The sequence below is a fragment of the Haliaeetus albicilla genome, chromosome Z (assembly GCF_947461875.1).
Source record: "Haliaeetus albicilla chromosome Z, bHalAlb1.1, whole genome shotgun sequence".
NCBI lineage: Eukaryota > Metazoa > Chordata > Aves > Accipitriformes > Accipitridae > Haliaeetus > Haliaeetus albicilla.
Genome location: NC_091516.1, coordinates 65,490,399 through 65,514,926, shown reverse-complemented (window position 1 = coordinate 65,514,926; position 24,528 = coordinate 65,490,399). Strand labels below are relative to the sequence as shown.

Below are 24,528 nucleotides of genomic sequence, written 5' to 3'. Positions count from 1 at the left end.
TGACTGCCACCATGAAGTCTGTGTTTTCCAGGCTTTTCCCAGGGCAGCACATGCTATCAAAGAAGCCCCAGAGACTTAAAGTTGGAAGTGAGCACCTGCTCAAGCTGACTGTCCTAAACATAATGATTTTATAGAGCAACATCAACCTTTTTCTTTAGAGAGAAAGAGCAGGGAGTCTGGAGTGAGGGTGTGGAGGAGAGGAGCCAGCCAGTTAAATATGGGTTTGTGTAAGAAGTGAGGTCAAAATATCAAAGATAAAATAGTGACGAGTTTGAAGGAGATGAGGAAAACAGACGAGGAAAAACCAGACTGAGATGATGGGGAAATTGGGCAGGAGAGGACCAGATTTTACATTTGAAGATAAATTGGACTTTCTTACTTTGGTGGAAGTATGTCAGAAAAGGAACTCAAACTCAAAAAGTGGAATAAAATACAAATAGAAAATGAGATATTTTAGAACTACGCTGACATTTTTCATGTCAATATAAATAGTGCTATTGGATACAATAATGGTTCTTCTGTTTTGTGAGTGTGACTCACGGCATCCCAGATTGTGAGGGGCTTTGTATGCTGACACCTGAATAAGCTGAGTCCATACATAAAAATTGAATTATGAAAAAAATTGCAGCACTGATAGGCAGCTTTTGAACAACCCGCAGGGAAATATGGGACATTTGTGTGGAGCCTTTTATGGATGATGCCATTCATCCACCTGCTATACAACTCTGTAAATATATTTATACAGCTCTATCTTCATGATTATGGAGTATATAGGATGGGTCTGCCTATATGGGGGATAATGCGAACCAGTTTGCCTTTCTGCCTGTCTGGCAGTGTACACACACAGACATACTTGCAGCTAAGTAAATAATTATGTATAACTGGTTTATACACTCTACTACTGCGTAGGTACAAAATGTTTGCAGGGAAATGATCCTGCAGACTTAATGTATAGTATAGCTGATGGTTGTTATGGCATTGATCATATCCATTCTGTAAAAGATAGATTGCAGACTAATTCTTGTTTTTGTTTTTCTCCTTGAATCCTAGCAGAAAATGGACCCCGTCTACTTGTGGTAGCAGAGCAAGCTAAAATCTTCTCACACCGGGGTGGCAATGTCACACTGCCATGTAAATTTTACCATGAACACACATCAACAGCTGGCTCAGGAACCCACAAAATCCGGGTCAAGTGGACCAAACTCACCTCAGATTACCTCAAAGAAGTGGACGTCTTTGTTGCAATGGGACACCACAGAAAGAGCTATGGAAACTACCATGGCAGAGTGTTTCTGAGGGAAAGCAGTGAAAATGATGCCTCTCTTATAATCACAAATATAATACTGGAGGATTATGGGCGATATAAGTGTGAGGTGATTGAAGGATTAGAGGATGATACAGCAGTGGTAGCCCTGAATTTGGAAGGTAGGTAACACCTGATTTATACTTAAATTCAGATTTGTGCAGTGTTAAGGATACCTGCTTTTTTCTTCTAATACTGCTGATACTGTATTATCAGTGATAACAGCAAGCTGAGAAGTGGGATTCATTGTGCTCTGGGGATCTCAGCCTGACAGCCCATGACAACAATCATAAATTAGAAGAACATTAAGACTTCTATAACTTATGCTAGCCTACAGCATATTCAGCTACCAGTGAGACCTGGTGTGAGGGGAGCCAAAAAAGAATGACCAAACATAGTATGAAGAACTCTATATGTTTTTAATTTTCTCCTGTCACTTTACAGAAGTCATTGCATGTTTTTACAGTAGACTTACTTAGGCAAAATTATATTAAATATTCCTCTAATAGCCATTTTGCAAAACTTCAGGACATTTGAGATAATCGAGCAAATACAAATCTTCTTACAAAGAGGAAAAATGTTAAAGTAGTTTTCCAAAGACAATGGGTTTGTTTTTTCCAGCCTTATAATTACATAAAATAGATCTCTCTACTGCCTGCCGAGACAACTCCTACATGTCGTCTGTAGTCATTTCTTTCAGCAACATTCTTGAAAACAACAGAGTACAAAGCATTAGAAAAATTAGTGAAATAGGTTTAAAGAGGACCAAAAATTCAGCTTTCCTTTACTCTTATGAAATTCAGATAAATTTTATGAGATTCAATGCATGTAAACCAAACTTGGCCCTTTACCCCAAAGCACTGCACTGAACTAATTAGTAAACTAAAAGTTGCATGAAGATGTCTCTCTTTTATCCTTATACTTACCACCAAGTGTGTGCCAGAGACAACTTTATAGAAGCCACGTTATCTGGGAAAAGTAGTTAGGAAGTGAAAAGGAAAAGGAAAAGAAAAAAGGAAAGAGAAGAGAAGAGAAGAGAAGAGAAGAGAAGAGAAGAGAAGAGAAGAGAAGAGAAGAGAAGAGAAGAAGAAAAATCACATCCCTGGCTCTCACACCTGTAAACAGGTGAAATAGATGACTTTCATTGAGAGCTAGTGTACATTATCACGGTTACACAGTTACCCTGCACAACAAGACTGGCTGAGTGTTTCTTGGAACCAAATAGATGTCATGGGCTTGGCTTACTTCTTTGCATCTATTTTTCCATTCCTTGTTGGAGGTTGCTGCAGCCTTCCATTTCTGAGTGCAGAAAGGCCCTGCCCAGTTTCCATGCCAGCAGGATAGTTGATTTAGCTTGTTTCACCTCACATAAACCATCTTTGACAAGAATGTACACTGTTCTTTTCAAACTTAGGAGATAAAGAAAACTGGACTTATACATGTCCAGTTTAAGTTGTCTAAAACAGTTTTGAGTGAAGACAGAAATGAGTAGGAGGAAAAAGCATTTTACTTTATTCTACTGTGCTAGCCAAAAGCTCTCATGTGGTCAATCTCCTCTTCGCTCGGGTGGGAACTGCTGTGTTTGCTCCTTCCAGCTGCTGTTATTGAGAGAAGCCACTAAAGGGAGAGCAGTTTCTGCTTGGCATGCTCAGCTTTACCTAACCAAAAGCAAAGTCCTCTGCCCAGGCTGCAGGTATGAGCCCTGGCATTGGAAGACATGTTATGAGGTGGGCAGCCCCAGGGGACAAGAGTGATCCACCTCACAGGGTGGTTCCCAGACAATAAGGATATAAATAAAAATGTGGTAAGTGCAGCTATTTACTACACTTGAGGAATAGCAAGCACCATGTAATCCAGGTCAGAAACACACAACATCTCTTTGGCTGTGTTTAACCCCAGCACGCCTCTTCTTTCGCACTGTTGTGCAGATGGTCCTGGAGCGCACCCCTGGGTTGCGAGGATGCTCAGTAATTAGATAATATTCTTCTGACAGTCTCCTTACATCCTAAGCACATACCTCCATCAGGCTTTGAGATGTTCCAGGTCAATAACTATATATCTTGTTCCCCATCAGATAGTGGGATTTCCCTGCTTTTTATGGCATTATGGTATTTTTGCCAATGAAAAGGGGTCAGAGCCAGTGTAAAATCTTTAACATGTTCATGACACCACAGATCTGGACCGGATACTCATCTGGTGCCACTTAGCATTGTGCCTCTGAAGCAAAAGTTCATTAGCTTTCTGCTATTAAAAGCAAGGAGGTTCCAGTACAAATGCATCCTGCTGTGCCAGGAGTGCTTGGGGAAGGGGAGATGCTGATGGCTGTAGTGGCAGATCAGGAGGGTTTGCCTGAAGCTTGGTACATGCTTGTGCACATGCAATTCCACATTTGAAAGGTGATATCTGATTGATACTAGAGTACGAAAGCAATGAGAAATCTTTTCTTTACTGCAGGCAGTAAGACAACCGAAAAAAGGACTGTTAGTCTAAACAGTGTCTCCCCCTGAAGTATGCCAACTCCAGCCCACCCTGTACAACTGCACCACTCCTTCTTGTTTTCCCCCACCTCCAAAATGAGGAAACTCGTAAGGACAGGAGAATTCATATTTCTCCAACCAAGAAGTTCCAATCTGTCCTCAAAGGAAAGTTTATATATATTTAACTAGTGTCTGGCTAACATAAGAAACAATGTCTTTTTAATGATTTCTGTCAGACATGGGACAGGTGTAAGACTGTTCATTTCTGACATTCTAGAGTGATGTTTCCTAAACTGACAGGAAAATTTCATTTGCCAAACCTCATGATAAAATGTAACCTCTCATGTGAGATAAGACTAGTGAGTGTATCGGTGTCAGTCCTCCTTATGACAGCTAATTCCAGTTATTCTGGGTCTAAGTTACATTGAAGTTTCCTTCTAAAATAATAGTGATTAAAACACACTTATATTTACAATGGACTTATATAGTTGATGGAATGTATTCCTCTGTTTGCATGCCCCATGCTTGTTTTTTCATCTCATCTTCAGCTTTATGTAGTGCTGGTTTTAATTGCTGTTTCATGTATTTGAGCAATGCAGAACAGATCAAGGAAAAAAAATCAATCTTTGGACAAAAATAAAAATATATCAACCCATTCCAACATTCTACATCTGTTATAAATAATAAGGTTAATCTCACAGTGGGAAGGATTTGCATCAATAGCCTGATGTCCTGAGATAGTGGCCCTAAGGATGTTAATTGGCAGCAAGACAAAACCATTTATATCCAGGAATGCCCACTAGCAGTACAAAACAGCTGATCACTCCAATGTGAGCTCACTGTATAAACAGTATAGCTTTGGCTAGGTAAAAGCATGTTAATATATCAATATGAAAATAGTTGACCTCTACCTTAATGGACCTTTTTTCTTCTCCAAATGTGGTAGTGTTTTATTCTTATTAGACTTAAAGGCCTCCTGGGATTGTCATTAAATAAACTGTTCATAATAATTGGGTACTTTTAGCTTTGAAAAAATAGTGGATTTAGATTCAGTCTGTGTTTGTTACATACCTTACGTGGTTTGGGTTTGTTTTCTTCACTATTATTTAATGCAGAACCGTACCATTTCCCTCCTGTACTAGACAGACAGTGCGGTCTCGCAGCTACAGCTCAGGACTAGGATTCCCTGCAGTATTTCACAACCACCAGCTTTAAGAACGGTTCAATCATGTCACAATTATCATCCTGTTTGTATCCTTAAGTATAAGGACTAGTGTAAGGGAGGAGGGTTGGGCTGGGCACAGTGGCTGCAAGAAATGTCAAGTACTGCAGAGAGCAGGACACTTTTTATGTTGGCCTTGTCACCAAAGCCATTTTCTCACTGAACTGGCCTTCCTCCCCTCCTGCACATAAACTATGGATCATGAGTTTTACACTCTTTGTCAAATGTTCTGAGAGTCGAAAGCTGAACAAATTAATGGGTCTCCTATGGCAGGTAGATATTGTTGCCTGAGTCATAAGCAAAGAAAGAACTCTCAGCTTACATTAAATTTTCTTTATATTGGTGTTTTACTGTTCTACGCTAAATTTTCTTTATGTTAGTGCTTTACTATTTTCCTCTCTTATGAATACTAGGCACTGTAATGAATCTCACTATATCAGGTTTGTGTGCTTCAGCTTCCGAGGCAATGCAAAGGCTCCAGCACTGGCCCTCAGTTATACTGCTAAGGCACAGATTTTGTGTACTATTGCTTTGTGAGATTCATGGGCCAGGTGACAAAGAAAGTGGAACAACACTAAAATGCCAAAGGCAGATGTTTTATTATATTAGAAATTTTTTTTATTGTTTCTGTCTTCAGGGAGAGGTGATAACTGAACACATTAGTTTTGCAATACAGGCTATAAAATAATTACTTTGTACGTTCAACAGTACCAGAAATATGCAGCTCTAGATAAAGCCATTAAAAATCTCTGTGGAAAGCTGCTTCTAGATAGAAGCTAACTCTTTGGGTGGCTCCACATGAACCAAAAAACCCATCAGGTTTTATGATCTTGCTTAGAGGTATGTTAGCCTTTATGTCCAAGATAGAGTTAGAAAAAGAACAGGCATCTCTTTCAAAAACAGACTTTATAGTTCAAAACAGATCAAACAAATCCATAAGCTTCATATAAACAAATTCTTCTAAATTTTCACAACAATCATTTTCTAATCCAGTCATTTGCTCTTAAGCTGGATGTAAGCAATGGGGAATTCATGGCTGAAACCAATATGAAACCAACTCCATGCTCTCAACAGCAGGATAAATCAGATTTAGCCTAATATTGTATGTCATACTTGTTTCTTCTGTGTGTTGCTGTTATATTTATACACAAAAAGCTATTTTAAATATCCTTTGCATGACAATCTGTTGTACTCTCTACTATAAAACTGATTTTATAGGACACACGATTTTTGGGTCCCTAGAAGACAACAAAAAGTCTTGTAAAAGGCGACAGGAGTTTGTCAAGAGTAAGTTGTGACAGACCAATGTAATTCCTTCTGTGACAGGGTGACAGGTCTTTGCAGACACCGCTGTGTTTGCAAGTGCTGTGAGAAATGGTACTTGAACGATGCAGGTGAAGTAAAAAGTTGATAATACAGCAGCAAAAAATTATCTGGAAATGATGACCCAAAAGGAAAATGCTAAAAGAATTAGGACTAATTAGCCTAAGGAGAGCAAGGAAAGACAAGAGTCTCCAAATTTTGATAAAGGCTGTAGAAAAATAAGCGAATAATCTGCTCCCAGGCTAGGTGAGTCTAGTTCATATACCTGTATTTGTCAGAAATAAGGAACCCCACTGACAGCTTGGTTATGGGATGCTGTGGCCTGGATGGACACCATCTGAAGCTTCAGTTTCATTTTTAGGGAGATTGATACCTGCTGACAGCTAGTGGTCCACCCATGGAGTCTGTGCTGAATGATCAGTTATCTGACAGTCCTGACAGGCAGAGAACTGGAGATAGAGTCTCAAGGAAAATGAGGGACTTACCACTTTTTACAGAGTTTTAGAAACCCAGCATGGAAAATTTTGCCATCAAGTGTATGAACCTGCCAGCATAAAACTGTACCCTACAGTATAGTATATAGCAAACCCTACCGTTACCCTGTGTTTACACTGGCTACAAGAAAACTTACTTTTCTGCTTGGGCTAGAACTAAAGGAAGCCCATTTCTTTACTTTGGCTATAAAAAGACCTTTTTTTCCATATGGGTCAACAGAAATTTGTGTTGTTTTGTTCTATGTGTAAATACCCTTAAAACTGCTAATTGTGTACGGTGCTGGCTTAATAGTCACCCATAAATTGTTACAGGAGTTGAGCTTTCTAGGGCTATTTCTTCACCTTGTTGTCTGGGGTAATCATTACTGCTCCTTGCACTGACAATATGTCTGTAGTGACTGAGTAATTGCAGAGCACTTGCACTGAATTTTAGGGATTACCTGCATATAAGACTCTGAAATACAAATAGCTTACAGAGGACACACAGATATAATCTCTTTTGCATTCCCTAAAAACGACAGTAACTGAAACAGAATTGTACATTTACAGAATTAAATGTAAGGCATTCATGGAAATACAGGTGTGCTTTTGGGGAGGATATGTTATACATCCGGATCTTATTTGGTAGAAATCCTAATTTCTATTACAACAGTCATTTTTCTGGACTGTTATTGCGTTGTCATAGGTGCATACAGCAAGCTTCACTTGGCCCTCCTCTTTCACTAACAGATTTATTCTCCACTGAATTGGTGTGTCTCAGGTTCTTTCTCCCTTGCTTGGAGGACAGGAGGTCTTTCCCTGGGGGCAGGACCTATTCCAGAGAACGGCATGTTTGAGAGAGGACCCACACTGTGAAGTCGATATTGTAAATTAATATTCTCCATTAGGCTCCGCAAGTGGCTCAGCTGCTTCCTTAGGGTAGGGAGCCGAATCACGAAGGTCAAGTTGAGGCTCCTCAGATCAGTCTTCCCACAAACTAACCAGTTTTTAACCCTCTGAGGCTGGAAGTTTTCCTCCATTTTTTAAGCTGAATTTGTTAACGTTTGGAAGTGGGTGTTTTGTCTAGTGGTGAAACACAGGGTTGGAGTCAGGAGTTTAGATTCAGTCTGTAGTCTGGGAACAGTAACAAGCCTCAGGACAGCTTTTGTCCATTCAAGAACAGATGGGATGGATTATCTTTTGACGGGTTATAAGATCCAAGACTGAAGAAGATGCTTTGCAATTAACTAAACTTCAGCACTGCTAAATTGTAACAAAAGGAAGATGAATAGTAAGATCCAACTATAAATTTCAACTAGATTTGATAGGGAAATGAAGAAGAAGAAAAAATATTAACAAAGATGCAAGATAATGCAAAGTTACACTAAATACATACCCAGTCAATTTAGCTCTACAAAATCAGCAATGGCCACCCCCATCTGCAGGGTGAAATTGATGCTAATCAGTTGCAGACTTGTACTGCAGATGAACTCAAACAAAAATCAGCTTCTATGCAGTCTACCCGAATATAGCCCAAAGCTAATATTACAGTTTTGTGCATGTTTATATTATTAAAACATTATGTCCCAAACTGTCAAACTCAAATAGATTTGTAACAAATTTACATACCTATTTAACCCCTTTTAAAAAGTGATTCTGGAAACCTTAAGGAATCAAATCTGTTTGAAAAGTTTCCATTTAATTGTTGCTCATTTTTTAGAAATATGTAAGTTTAGAACGTGATTAAATAATACCCACCTCTGATGATTTTAGGGTGGTTTTTTACATGTATATGCAAATCAGACACATGTACTGGACAAGGAGTCAGTTGTCTGGGGAAGTGTCATTCTGGAAAAACAGTAAGTATTTGATTTCTAATAAAGTAAAGTAATAAAGCTTGGACTCCTGACATTTGCTACATTTTTAACATAGCCAGTGATATTTCTATACATTAACACTGAGGGGGAACAAATAATTTTTTAAAAAAGAGGTGTGGAGGAGGAAGGAAAAACAGAGATCCAGAAAAATATGAAACATCTACAGCTTCTTGTTTATGAAGTTACAGTTAACAGCACATGTTGTGTTACATTACATTCATGCTTTATAGTTCAGAACAGTTAATAACTGAAAAGCCCTTTAACAAAAGATTTACAAAAGGAAAGAACCTCAGCAGACTCTCTAGTTAATTGCTGAAGGAAAGCAAAATATTGTTTATTATTATCCTGCCAAGTTTACATTTGCATGCTTTATTTTCTTGGACCAAGTCACTTAGGTTTAGTAATAACAAAGATTTTGTTTAACAAAAATAACACTTCTTGGATGATAGATGGGTGAGGGAGAGAAGGGAAAGAAAAGACATATTAAGGTACTGGTGGAATACACAGCAAAGTGTGTTTGAATGTTATGAAAGAAGAATGGCTTCACTGCATGGTGACAGTCTTGCATGACCATAATGTAATTTCTCTATCCTATGCTACACTTCCCCGGAGACAAGGAACTTGTTATAGGTGGGAGAATTCATCAGCAGGAAGAAAGTAAAAAGAAAGAAGGGCTTTTATACCAGTGTAAAGGTTTTGGCTCATCTTGTATTATCTTGTCTTCAGTCCCTCTGCATCCTACAGCACTTAGTTCTACAAAGATGTTTGAGAATAAACATTCTGAGCTGGATCTTCTCCAATGCTGTTTTATTTCACCTTATTACTAGACTGGGCTAAAGCCAACTGTAAAATTTAGATCTGGGTTAAGTTTCTAAACCCTGCCAAAGATTAGGGTGGTCTGATCCAAACTTTTGTTCCAAGTCTCTCTCTTCTCTTTCATCAGAGCCACATGGGGAGGTGGTTCTTCAGCATTTTCTGAAACATCTTTCATGCTTCAAGATGTAATCTGTAACTACAGATATTTTTCATAAAACAAGCGGAAAATGTACTGTGGAAGAATCTCTCAGATAAGGGCAATGACTTTGATAAAATGTTGCTGCTGAAATGATCCTGGAGGTGTCCCCTCATCTCCCATCTCCACTTGGATGTCCTCTGTTATGAGAAGGTCTCTCTGCCATCACCAGTGGTGACCAACACACAGAGCTGTGGGACGGCCTGTGACCGGTCCTCAGGGGTGGAAGGAAGCATTTGGCAGGTCCGTGCTCTTTGTGCAGTGGCTCTCCAACATGTGTCCTTTGGTCAAGGCAGCAGCGCTTTTGGCAGCCGTAGGGGCAGCAAGGGAAGGAGGTGTCTCACATGGCTTCCTAGCAGGGCTGTCTTGCATTGCTGCATGCTGTGTGCTACATGGCTCACCATCTGCAATTGGGGAAACCTGTCTTCTGCTCAAGGATCTGTGCTCCCTGATGCCTTCTGTGAGGAGCTCTCCTTCCTTGAGCTGTGACAAACCACAAAAAAAATGCTGGAAAGTAGCAGAAAGGTTTCCCTAAAACCACACACGACTTCACTGATTTTATTTCCCTATAGATTTCCTACTTTAAGACCTCAGGATACTAAAATTATGTCTCCTACCAGTTTAGCCTTGAAATGTTGTTATTAAGCCAGGCATGAAATACCTTCCTGTTCCTAGGATAATGTGAAATAAAAGCAAACAAACAAACAAAAAAACAACTTTCTTGAACCTCTCAGGAAATCTTGGCAAGGGTCCATGCAAAGAACATAGCATTCTGTTATGTCAATCAAAACATTTCATTTTAATGTCTACGTGTAAAATGAGATAGTTCATATGTGTCTGTACTACAATTTCTTCTTTCTAAATGACTGCCAGAAAATCCCCAAATCCCATCCCACAAAAAATAGAGCTAGGCTGGGGTTTAATTTACTTTTTTTTAAATGAGAAATTGATCTTACAGCTGATAAACTGGAATTTTCTGTTGTGTAGCTGCAAAATTTCAGCCAGTCCTGCTCCTCTTTGAGCACTCTGGGAGTGCACGAGGGAGAGATCACAGTGGGGACAGGAAAGCTGCAGATGAGAGCGACATGCAAATCTGGCATGGTTCCCATTGGGAAAGGGATGAGGTTGCAGGGAGAGGAGCCGGCTAGGTAAGGCGGCAGCCCTGTCCCCTTCTCAAACCTAATGGCTGATGTGCTGGCAGTGCGTTTTTCCCTAGAAATAAAACAACTTAACAGTTTGACACACGCCATGGAGTTAATTTTATTTCCTTTCCTGGTGACTGTAGATGCTGTTTCCCTTTCGTCTGCTTTTTCAGTGTCCTGTAACTCACCCTCTTTCTACCCCTTCAGGTGTTGTATTCCCTTACTCACCACGGCTGGGTCGTTACAACTTAAATTTCCATGAGGCTCAGCGAGCGTGTCTGGACCAAGACTCTGTTATTGCCTCCTTTGACCAGCTCTACGATGCCTGGAGGTCAGGGCTGGACTGGTGCAATGCCGGCTGGCTCAGCGACGGCTCCGTGCAGTACCCTATCACCAAGCCCAGGGAGCCTTGCGGAGGGAAGAACACAGTGCCTGGGGTCAGGAATTATGGGTTCTGGGATAAAGATAAAAGCCGATATGACGTTTTCTGTTTCACTTCAAACTTCAATGGTAAGAGTCTTCTTCACCACTACCTTGTAAATGACTGTTTCTGTGCTTAGGAAAGAAACTCCAATGGCAGCAAGTGATATTTGATTTGTCAAAGCTTATGTTAGGCTTGGAAAATGTTATTGTTGAATTTACAAGGACACATGTGCAGAGTAAAGTTGTCTTTGCCACATGTTCACGTAGATTGTTTTTACAACTCAGAACTTGCATTGGCAGGAGTTTCTAATATCTCTGCTTTCACCCTGTTAAAATTTATATGTACTTTTTCAGTGTCGGTGTATGCCCAGTTTATTTTAGTTAAAGAAGTGACGAAGAAACCTGTGATTCATTAATTGAGCTTTCCTGTTGAATTCAATTATAGTTATGATGGTTTACAACTTAAATGTATCACCAAAACAAAATTCTGATTACCACTTCATCTACGCTGTTGTGTCAAGCAGCTCCTGCTCATGTATGAGGTCTAATATGACTAATACTTCCTTATCAGCAAACTATTTCTGGCTTTCATGCCTAATAACTTCGATTCCTAATCTTAGTACACATACCAAAACCCTGTTCACTTTTGCTGTGAGCTTGGTCTGCTCTGAACCTTATTTTAGCATCTCCAAGCTTTTTGCTATTAGTAGGTGTTACTTTTGGTATGAAATGACTTGATCTTAGTTTGCTATCATTTCAGGTTTTACCTAGTGGCTGAAAAGTATTGCTGTGAATGAGAGGAACGCTGCAAGGAAACATGTGCAAAAGGAGTCTACAGTCCTCTATAGCATCACACTTGTGGATAATTCCTACACAACTTTGCACATGTTTGGCTTGCAGCCCACCCAGACCAAGGAGCATGGCCTTTTTTGTTTATGCACAGATTGCTTATCCACAATGGAGCATTTTTGTCCTACAGCACACAAAAAATAAACATAAGCCTTTCTCTCAGAAGATACGGTCTAGTGCTAAGTCTGCTCCACCATCTCAGAAAAAAACCCAAATCCTCCAAGCAACAATATTAAATTAGGTTGGATGCAGTCTGAAACAAAAGTTTAGCTGATTTTTATCATGCTGAATCATTCCATGGTATGCTGGCTCATTTTTTTCTTGCTTCAATTATCCAAGGCAAAATCCTATATGAGCTCATCTTTTATATGCAGATTTAACCCTGTATTATAGAAATAGTGCTGAGGAATAAAATAAATAAGGAAAAAGAATGAAAATGTGATAGCTGCGCTATTTATGATGCCTGCAGTGTAAACATTTGTGACTAATGTTCGCTAATGACCACCCTTTTCCACACTAGCAGCTGGACAGTATCTTTTAAGAAAGAGAAAAATAATTTCTGGACAAAAAAAAAAAGTATTGACAGATAAATATTGTCTGTGCATTGATACAGCAAGACAGAGAAAGAGAAAGAGGAATAAGGTAAGGTGAGGATAAGATACACAGGTAGTAGAAAAATCAAAGACAAGACACTAAAATGAATCTCATTCTTGGTGCATCTGTTAAACTGACCTGCAAGACAGAATACTACACAGCAGTAGAATGATATATAGAGCTGAGCACCATCTCTTCTAGTTCCCTGCAACTCAGTGTCATCTAAGTCTCTCAAGGTATCAGCAGAAAATCTAGACTTCTGCTTCTTTCAGCGTCCATTTCCAAAACCAGCAACTCACCAGATGACATTATCCTCACACATCCCTGCTATATTCTCCTCTATTCATGGGAGACCAACCCAAAATGCCAACTTCCTATTTTCAGCTCAATGCTTCAGAGATCTTATGTGTGCTTAACAGCACATGTTAGCTTTCTCACTGTAAAGGAAAAAGCTTATAATACCCCATTTTGCCACCAGGTCGCAATTGCCATAGATATTGGCTACGGGCAAAGAACTATTTCTGCAACACCCAATATTGATTCTCTCAGCTCAGGAACAGCCAAGGAAAATGAGAAGTGGTTAGGACACCATGCATTTCCAGCAGTGGCAGTGACTGCTGGAGTCTCCTGATGGTATGAAACAGAGAAGCCTTCAGCTTTATGTAAGGGGGCTGGAAAAATGCCAAAGGCCCCAGGATCAGGAGAGTATAAGGCATGCTCAAAAAAAAATTAAAAATCTCAAAGAATGTCAGCTGTGGGAGCTGCTATGAAGAAAGAGGGTGGGTGAGGTTTAAATTTCTGCTAGTTGGGTTCTTTTTAGGGAAAGAAACCCCCCAAATACATTATGATCTCGGGGATCATAAAAAAGGGGGGGGGGGGGGGGAGAGGCTCAATTTTAAATAGTTCAGCAGTCAAAGCAAAAAGTCTTTTCTAAAATACATGCAAAGCTTGTTTTTTTCACCTGAAGAAGAAAGGTACAGAACAGCAAAATTACCTTCAGCCATTAAGGTGAAAAATGAAAATGTCATCATCAATGCAGTGAGTTCAAATCCAGGCTCAGTGTTTTCTCTCTGGAACTGTTGGAACCCATCTGTGGTGAGCTGAATACACCAAAAAGTACGGATAAAAAAAAGGGGGGGTTATACCATTAGTGAAGAATTCTGTATGCATTCCTGTTACTTGCACAGGGAAACTGTTTTAACAAAGTTTGTCTGCAATGCAATATAGAATAATCTTAGTACTTTAAGAAATTACCCTCTACAGCGTATTTTCTTAGTTTAAGTGCAATACTTGAACATTTTATTCCGCCTGTATAACTGCTTCATACTCAAATCTTTCTGTTGGTTCATAGAACTGTTCAGGCTTTGTGTCTGTGCAGGCAAAGCCAAAAAGCTGAAAGTGTTTCATACACTTTGTATATAGTAGTACCAGCAATTTACCAGTTTATAAGAATACATAGTGATGTGTTTCATAAAACAATACAAAGAGTAAAATTAGCATAATGCTATTCGTTAAATCCATCAAAATATTGTAAAATAACATAATTTTTCTGCCTGCATAGAAATAACTATTGGATGGCAACATGTTTCACAACTTGCTTTTACATCCCTTGTGTTGATAAAGGCAATAGGCAATTAATATACACAAGTGGGAAGTTTCTAACTTAAATTTGGGAATTCCATTTTGGAATTTCGTGGAGTCTGATGGCTCAGCTCAGCTCCCTCACCACCATTTCTCTGCCACTTTTCCTTCACAGTAGGAGCCACTTTAGTCCATGTTCTCTTTAGAAAAGCTAAAGGCTCCTGCCCCATGTTGTGGGACAACCTGCCATGATCGAGAGGTTTGCAAGGGCTGCAGACTACCCCAGTTTCTCTCCCTGCCCTACCCCAAGGAATGGGGATGCTCCTTTTCCATACAATCCCTCTAGAAGATCAATTTGGGCTTCTACACACCAATTCGGAGGAATAAATGCAGATGAATCCTTTTGGTTTGGTCTTCCCCACAGAGCCCAAAAGGCATAGGGCAAAGAATATATAATGGTAGAGATGAGTGGTTATTATTTGCTTAATTTCAAAGGCCTTCTGAAGGAGAACAGTGAGTTTCCTGAAGGAAAAACCATAGGAATCTTTTGCACTGAAAAGTGTAAAGTGAGCTAAACATAAACATATTTATCTGCTCCTCTACAATTAAGGATTTTCAAAGCAAAAAAAGATAGAAGGAGAGCCTGTATCACACTTTCTGCTCATTAATGAGCATTTTGTTATACACTTTGCACACAGAACCACAGTGCATAACTGATTTGTTATCAGCTCTAGCAGAATCAAGTAAAAATCTCATGTTAATGAAGTTAAAAATACAAATAATAAATTTTAGGGATCGTGTTAAAAGTGCAGCTGTGAACTACCTGTTTGTTACGGTAATACATGTGATAAGATAACCACTTCCACCATTTGACTATTTCAGAATATTTTAGCCCTGGGAACATGTAGCTATTGTTCCAAAAAGAGAAACAAACCCACCCAAAATAAAATTACATACCCTTCTTAGAAGGGATTGATTTGGAGTCACTGGAGTCACTGCTGATATCAGGGCAATTCAAAATCAGTTACCTGAGATGATCACCAGATATCAAAATACTTATCAGGACCTTATGATTAAAGGAATTGAAAGCATCTCACTTTGCACAAATTTTTAACAAGTTCTTCAATTTTGAGGAACAATGGCCTCGCTCAACCATTTAGTATTGCTATACGATATGCTGAACTGAGTCTGCTGAACAGATGATAGGGTCTACATGTTGTGCAAGTTACAGATATACCGCGCTAACTGCTCAGAATGCCTTTTATGGCCATATGAAACCACAAATTAGAGCAGTTTTACAGAGTAAAACTACTTAACTGATTTCTGTAGCCATAAGCTTTTTGGCATAGGCATTGATCGCTGGCTGCAAAGGCAGTCCTGCACTCAGCATTTCTTGTATGTGTGCTGCCACCCACCAAGACGAGTTTGCTGCTCGGCTGCCCCTGCACAGCACTGAAGGCACGAGACTAAGCAAGTGGGTGCCCCAGCAAACCAGTAAGCTGTTGGGAGTCGTCTTAGGGCTGAGCCCAAGTGCATAGGTACTTGGTGGCTGGCTGCATGTGGAGGCATCCTCTCTCAGCACTCCACCAAGAACCCTCTTTCAAAGGCATTGCATTAACACTTTGTGCAGCAAATAGTGAATGGGGTGGTACTGCTTTTCTGTGCCTCTGAAGGTGACGGGCCATCTCTCAATTTAGAGGTGAGCTTGGAAAAATCTCCAAGGGTGGTGCATCCCTCAAACTTGCACAGTCACAAGGGTGTAGGGTATTTAGGTCAAGTGCTCAAGTTTTCCTCTTTAGGCTGTTCTGTTACATGCAAAAGCTTAAAATAGCTATTATAGATCGGGTGTGATTAGAATCGTAGAATCATAGAATGGTTTGGGTTGGAAGGGACCCTAAAGATCATCTAGTTCCAACCCCCCTGCCATGGGCAGGGACACCTTCCACTAGACCAGGTTGCTCCAAGCCCCATCCAACCTGGCCTTGAACACTGCCAGGGATGGGGCATCCACAGCCTCTCTGGGCAACCACTTCCAGTGTCTCACCACCCTCACAGTGAAGAACTTCTTCCTGACATCTCATCTAAATCTCCCCTCCTTCAGTTTAAAGCCATTACCCCTTGTCCTATCACTGCATGCCCTTGTAAAAAGTCCCTCTCCAGCTTTCTTGTAGGCCTCCCTTTAGGTACTGGAAGGCTGCCATAAGGTCTCCGTGGAGCCTTCTCTTCTCTTCTCCAAGCTGAACCACCCCAATTCTCTCAGCCTGTCTTCAGAGGAGAGGTGCTCCAGCCCTCTGATCATCTTTGTGGCCCTCCTCTGGACCTGCTCCAACAGGTCCATGTCCTTCTTATGTTGGGGGTCCCAGAGCTGGGTCTCACCAGAGTGGGGTAGAGGTTTGCATAAACTCTCTGCCCCATGATTTGGATGTGAGAAGTCAAATCAAGCAAGCTCATCCTCTGTAGGAGTGACCCAACTATCAGATATTAATGAGAGAGAGACACTTAATGCCTCCCTCTCCTTCCACATCAATTAATAAATACTAAGATTGAAGAGTTAGGAATCCTTCTAACCTATTAGCAGGGGAAACCCAGCAAATCTATACTGAGTTTATTAACAGAATTTTATTTAATCAGACATTTTGGATACACTTTGCATCCCTGTGGGGTTTAGTACTAAAGTTCTCCCATTTAAGGAAGGGGCAGAGTATAGGCATTTTTATTACTGATGTCATATGTCAAAAGCCTGACCTTACTGCAAAGCCCTAGGAAATTACATTCCATTGACATATGGTTTGAAGAGCACCTAATAAGCTAGGTGAAGTTTACATACTATCAGTCCAAATCCGTGTTCCACTAAGTCTGAAATCCTGTTTGCTTTGGGGAAACCTCTTAATAACATAGTAGAAACAGGTTTCCACTTGATAAACATTCCTTTAGCAACACTTTGTAAATACTCTCAACTTGCTGAAATGGAGTTAAGCAAGCATTTTACAAAGGGGTAGATTATCTACTCTCATGAGTTTTCTGTGGAAGTACTGTAGATATTTTCTCTGACAGTAATGAAATTTTTTAAAAGTTTCTTCACCACAGCTGCAACGTAAATGCCTTTTTTTTTTTTAAATGTTCTTGTCACGGTACACAATTTCCAACCTTCACACAAAGGTAATTCAATTATATTTATATTGTCATCTGACCTGACATTTCTTCACTTAGAAAAAAGCCATATGTTTTTTTCAGGGATGTGGAGCTGACGTAACTCTTCATCTTGCTCACTGCTTTTTCTTCACCAAGCAAGTAATCTGAAACTGAGCAGAATTCTGTTTGTGTGTCCGCCTGTTTTTTATGAGGAAGAAAAAGGATATTATTCTGGAGTACATTGTTATTTAAGAAGTAAAGAGTGTGCTCTGGAATTAGAAGATCCCCACATGAATAAATTCTTTTGTTTTTCATCGAACTTGCTTCTTACAGGACAGTCAGATTGAAAGCTTGTGAATTTATTTGGAAATTGTTATTCTTTCAAATGAACACTATTCCTCTGCAATCCATTTCTACCTCACACTTAGTTAACTGTGAAAGCAGTGATGATAAATAACCCTAAGTATAATGAATTAAAGGCTAACAATTAATTTATATTGCCTTGATAAACAAAATTAATGTTAGTAGTATTGCTGCTTATGGATTAGTAGGGGAGACTTCCTTTTTGAGCTTTACTTGCTGGCATATGTTTTCATTACCTTGAGACAGAGGCACATTTTTCTTAGCAGCACTATCAGTTCAATGCTGCCTTATGGTGAGGATATACCCTTTGATGCCTAAAGAGAAACAGAGCTGCGGAACTGCTGCGCGTGGTTTTGACACTGCTAATGAAGACTTAAGACAGGCATGGTTTTGATCTACCACAGGCTCAAACTCTGCTTCTGAGAAGCTGCGCAATATCTCGGCTTTCTTACAAAAAAAAAAAAAATTGTGCTTGTACTTAATCAGAAACAAGGTCACCGCCTTGTCAGATAGTAAACCTGCATGTGTTACCTCCAGCCACCCTCACCCAAATGGTATCAAAGGCCAGATCTTGCTATGCCATGCTTCTGAGAGGAAAACTTGTAAGGGTTTCAAGCTAATGCTGGGAGCATAATGTAGAAGTGAACTGCTATGGATGTTTAACGGCTTTCCTTCTCTGACAGTAAGCTACAGCTGTATGAGATCCACTTTGCCTGAAATCTACAGGGTTCCTCAGATGTTTCACTAGATTGTCATTGTCACCTTGTTGGTAAATGCATCTGGCACCATAAAGTTAGATGCAAAACAGGGGCCCTCCTCAGAATCCCAGGGCATCTTCCATCATCCCTCTCCCCTGATCTTTTTCTTCCTGTTTCTCTGCCTCTGAGGATGAAAATGCATTGCAACAGTTCAGTTACCACTGAATACAGGTGGGGGTGGGGAGGCCATACTGTCCTAAGTTAACAGAAATAAATGTAGCACTACTTTTTTTGTTCAAATAGTCTGTTTTCTCTACCTGGCTCTTTTTTTTTTTTTTTTTTTTTTTAGTCTTGATATTTATCAATTCACCATGCAAAAAATTAAGGTATTTTTTAACAGCGCAATGTCCAAATTGCACAGTCCCAAATCAACCACTGTTTGATATCATTCTGCAGTGGAACACCTCCATTTCTTCTCAAAAGCCTCCATTATATTATTACACCACCTTAATCATGTCACTAATGACCCTTTTTCCTTCTTTCTCTTACTAGGTCGTTTTTACTACCTAATTCACCCAACCAAGCTGACCTACGACGAAGCTGTTCAGGCGTGCTTGAAGGATGGAGCTCAGATCGCTAAAGTTGGCCAGATATTTGCCGCCTGGAAGCTCCTGGGGTACGACCGCTGCGACGCTGGCTGGCTGGCTGACGGCAGCGTCCGCTACCCAATCTCCAGGCCAAGGAAACGCTGCAGTCCTAACGAAGCAGCGGTTCGCTTTGTAGGCTTCCCTGATAAAAAGCACAAGCTGTATGGTGTCTACTGTTTCAGAGCGTACAACTGAAAATACCTAGAGCACAAAAGTTTTAAAATCATTAAGAACATGTGAAAGATTTCTTTTCGATATGAACTCATGCAAGTTACCAAAACTGTGATAAACCTTTTTTACTTACTGTAAAGAGTCATTTTCATAAAGCCAACCCATTAACTTTTTTGTTGTTGTTGTTTTAGTATTTTTGTAAAAGTATCATTCCATAGATATTTTAAATTAATATAATTTAATGGAAGCTCTAGGTAAGGAATTTTTAGAGCCAAATTCTTTAAGCTACATCATCCCAACAAAATATACTTTTCATGAATGGGGCATGCAATAGAGCTTGATGATTGCTAGGGCACAATTATGGAATGTAAGGCTACTCAAAGCAGAAGCTTTTAAAAGCACAGATTTTACGTATTTGTAGCAGTTTGAGAAATACTGCAAATTGATTATATCAGGAATTTTGAAATAAGATAATCTTTTTGTTAAAGGGGATCAGTGAGGTTTTGCAAAAAAACCTCACAAAAACGTAGGTTAGAAAATAACTGTTTTCACTGGTTTCACATGGGAACAACACAGAGTTTAATAAAAGCAGCTAAAACAGTCCAAAAAATAGGACTAGTTTTACAGTTTAAAATCTTGCCTTTCTGAAAAATAAGCTCATGGTCCCATGCATAGGAACAAGCACAATTAATTCTTCTGAACATTTCAATTGTGGGTTTTTTTGTGTATAAAACATTGATGAGGGAGTGAATAATTAACTAATAAGAAAGCCCTGTTTTCTTCTTAACTCCAATTAAAGATGCCTGAGAAGTGTTGTATTACCTTTGAGTAGCTTTACTGAGTTATTTTTAAACTCTTAAAGGCCGTTTGCTAAGCAGCATATAGCATCTACTCAGGGCAGTTGTATAAATGAACTGCTGGACAGAGAAATTGTAAACTTTAGCAGCTTGATTTTACATTAGCCTTTGAAATGTTATTGTCTTAATGAAAGAACATTACAATATTTAATATTTCTTACCTATTTACATATCACAAGAAACAAAAATTAGAAAAAAATCATTAAAATTATGAAGTCTTAGAACAAGATTATTAAATAAAATCTGAAACCAGCTATTAAGGTTTAGAAGAGAAAAAAACACTTCCTTACATCTTATTTGTATCCAAAAAGTACATCTGTTTTTTAAACTATCAGTGAAAAATAGTATCACTAGCCCTGAATTATTTAGTTAATCCTCCTTAGAGTTAACAGAAAATAACTATTGAAATACTTCTTTCCACTAAATCTGCAGTGGTCTAGGTGGAAGATGTTTACCTATATCTGCCAGTGTCAGAGAAAAACATGCACTGTGCATGGTGCCTAGGATTTTCAGAGCTGCCTAAAGCAGTAGGTCCTCCCTAAATACCAGTTTGAGGGAATTTGGATTTCTGATGCAAACTTATTTTGGATGCAGCAATTCTTGGTGCTCATCTTCAGATACCTTAATGCAACCAGTTTTTCAGAGAGTGGGTGCTCAAGGCTTTCTGAATATTTACTCCACTAATGGTGTCTCAAGCTGGATATCCAAAGAAACAAAGAGGCCTGATTAAAAAGAGGACTGATTAAAAATATCTTGGTCTTGAGTAATCTTTTAGGCAGTTCTGACATTCTCCACCCAGTATTGGTTCTACCAGTTAAAAATGGAGAACTCTTTTTCCTACTCTATGCTTGCTGACTATGAAGATTTCAGAGGACCAATATTTGTATTACGCAAAGTTTTATAGCTTCCCATTTTTTTCCATATCTAAATGAGACATAGCGGTATTTATCCAACTAGGACACAACTGGTATACTTTCATGGTTTTGTGTAGTTATTTTCCCATGGACATGAGTAAATAAATCTCTTTCCTGGAGTGGTTGTGGTCCTGTTTTAAAACTCTGTGAACAAACCAGGAGCAATGTATGGTAGGATTCTAGTGGAAAGATACCATAGTGCAAGAGGTATTTTGTTGGAGCTCGTTCCCGTCAGGCTCAGAGGCAAATTTCCATCCTTCTGAGGATATTTGCATCCACTGTGGATATTTGCTCATACTATACAGATGAAGCAATCTCAGTGCCAACCACACACCCCCGCCCCCCCCCCCCCCCCTTTTTAATCCACTAGGAGTTGGATTTTCTTGAAATTCTATCACTTAGCTATAAATAGAGACTTATTACAGGTCAAGCCCCTAAATCCATGTAATCATTTCCCAACAGCCATTTTTTAAATCAGTGTCCATTTCACACATTTTCTCAGGCCATTCAGAACCTTTTCTGAACCCTTTGGAGAAAAAATGGAAATGGAAAAAGAAATGGAAAATATCCGTACAGGATAAGGAATAGTGTATGCAAGACTGGACCATGACCAAGAGGAATACATGTTATTCCCCCATCCAACCTTCAGAAACATGGAAAAAAAGATGCTATTTCATAGTCTATTCTGAAGCTTGGACAGGGAGGTTGTGGGATGGGAAAAGCTATAGGGAATATCCCAGTTGTTATCCCAGCTAGATCCAGAGTTGCTGTAAAGAGGGAAGCCTTTTATGCAGCTGGCTCTATCCTCCCCAAAGATCTGCTAGATCTGGAGGAGGCTGCATGGTTTTTCTATTGCACAGAGGTGACGAGACCCTCATGAATTTTTTTTTTATTTTTTTTTTTACCTCTCCAGGGAAACCCTTCACAGGGTTTCACCCAGACACATCTTTTTTGCAGGACTGGGGATTATATTTTGCCTGCATAAAAAATGTACACATCCAACCCACTCGTGGGGCTGGCTAAAGTGCCCTCACTGCTAGACCAAAGGCACTGCGGGAAAGGCAAATCCAGCCTTTCACCAACTTTGCAACGCTCTGGAGATGGCTGGTCAGGTCCTAAATCACAGCAATCTCAGGCTTGCGCTAGCTTATGCCTTCTGTGTTCTTATCTCCGGGCTGTCACTGTGGCAGCCCAGGCGTAGCATCCCCCCAACCCACCCCTGCTTTGTGCATCACCCATACCCCGGGCCGGTGGCTGAGCAGGCTCTGCACCACCCAGGTGATCCCTCAGCTCCAGGGAAAGCCCCTGGGCTCCCAGCTTGGCAGCACGAAGAAGCCACAGGGCAACAAAGAATTAGGTCTCCAGAGAGACGCTGAGCTGGCATACGATCACAGATGGCCAAACGTATCATTCAGTTATGCCTGTAAGTTCGCATTGAAGATATCGCTTGCTAGGAATCATATGTTCATGTAACGGAGTCACAGTATGTGAATTTACATTTGTCGTGTTACTTATGAAGAGCCCAGTAGTCTAATTTGGGATCAGGCTAGATGTAGATCTGCGTATTGATATACAACATTATGTATTATTATAACAGATACAGTTAATTGGATAGTTTGATGAAAATATATTTGTATGAAAAAATAATTAGTTCTAATGTAAGCAGGTATAAAAACCATTAAAAGTGTATAATTACCTGAGACGTGGGCACAAATAGACAAAAAGACACGAATTATATTTATTTTTACAGCTACTGACTCCATTTCCTTTTATAATGTCAAATGTCAGGATTTTTTCTTATTTTCAACTAAGCTAGCTAGGTGCTTGGATAAAAACTTTAAAAAGCAGCTTAAGAACTGGATAAAAGTCTGTGCTATTTTCTGTTCATGAGAGAATATTCTATCATTAGAATCAATTAATGTTCTCTGTCACTATCTTGTAGTTCACAATGTATCTGAATTTTAATGCCCATGAATTGACAACAATTAAATCATGTTGTTCTTTTCAATATGATGATTTCTCCTTATTGACTGGCCATTCTTCTACTTCTGTCCCAGAAAACACAAAAAGGAAAGGAATAGTTCAAACTATGAAAATACTTACTTTGCCATAGTAAACAAAGTGATTACAAGACTAAGGGGAAAAAAAAAAAAGACTACTCTGTGAATATGTTTTACAATTAAAATAAAGAAAACTGTATTCCAAAGCCTTTGTTTTATGCTTATTTGAAGCATTTTGAAAGTAGAAATGCAAGTACCAATTTCTTCTTTGTGTTCTCTGCCACCTTCTAAAATAAAGCAAAGCATAAATAAGGAAGGCTTTTTTTTTTTTTTAATATGGTTGGTGTTACACTGCATATGCATCACTAGAAATTGGATGTAGAACAGTGTTTCATGTATGGGAAAATTTATGAAATTATTTCTATAATCCTATGGCCTTAGAAATTAAAAACCAACAAAAATCAATCTTTTTATTGTGCAACAAGAAGGATTTCCAGTGTCAAGCAAAGAGTTAGTTATTCAAAGCACTGGGCCAGCATTTTAGCTTCTGTAATCACACTATTTCTGCATTCTTTTATTGATCTGTGCCAGAGAGTTAACCCTGAAAGCTACCTACACTGCACCACTTCACTGAGAAATACTAATCTTCCAGAAGCTTTTGGTATATTAGCCATGTTTTAAAATAGATGAAAAAAGAGCTTAGGAAAACTTGTCACTCAGAATAAGGGAAATCTGTATTACCATTAATACATGATTAAGATGAACATACTTTATTTTCTAAGAATTTAGTCAAAACAATTTTAAAACTAGTTTTACAACATTAAACATGAAATTAAAACTGCCTTTGGTAGAAGTCCCTCAATAATTAGGATTTTCATTAATAGTAGCAGCTTCCATTAAATGACATCTCACTATTCAAAACAGAGACACTGCCTTTGTGTTTAGAAGTGACTGGATTTAAGACTTGATGGAAGTACCACGAAACCAGAAATGTCTAGATTTTTGCCTAAAGACTTAGTAAATGAAGTAGTAGCCTGCCATTTTATTTAGCCATTGTCTCATTTAGTCACAAAGGATACCAGCAGCTTTCTGTTCAACAACAACAACTAGTTGTTCTTCTTGAAGGTTTTAAGAAGCTGAATCTTACACATCTGTGAGCTATTTCTTCCCTTCTTCAGAAGCAGTCACAAAAGTTGAACAAATATGTTGCAGAGCAGTAAAATTTCAATGCAAGGTAACTTACTTACCATATAAAAAGAAACAAGATTCCTCTGGGTTTCAAAACAAAAATACAAACCTAACAAATAATCTTCATTTTAAGAGAAAAGCAAGGTGAACTGATGAAAGTTAATTACTACTGAAAAATAATTAATAATTACTAGTGAAAAAGGATGGTCCCTTCAAAACAGGGGTGACCTGAAAGATTTCTTTAAGAAGAAAAAGAAAAGACAACAGAAAGCAATACTTCAG

The 24,528-nt window shown here is 39.2% G+C and overlaps 1 protein-coding gene across 2 annotated transcripts in view; it reads left to right on the top strand.

The window, feature by feature from the left end:
• The window catches only part of HAPLN1 (hyaluronan and proteoglycan link protein 1), a 69,420-nt gene extending 45,853 nt beyond the window's left edge, over nt 1–23,567 (top strand). Inside the window, exons 4-6 of one of the 2 annotated variants that reach the window (XM_069775897.1) lie at nt 1,051–1,425; nt 11,037–11,339; nt 19,022–23,567. In XM_069775897.1, coding sequence (XP_069631998.1) covers nt 1,051–1,425; nt 11,037–11,339; nt 19,022–19,311 — 968 coding nt within the window. In that variant the 3' untranslated portion in view covers nt 19,312–23,567. The remainder of the gene's footprint in view (nt 1–1,050; nt 1,426–11,036; nt 11,340–19,021) is intronic. The other variant, XM_069775898.1, reaches the window with a different exon arrangement.
• The last annotated feature ends 961 nt before the right edge of the window (nt 23,568–24,528 follow it).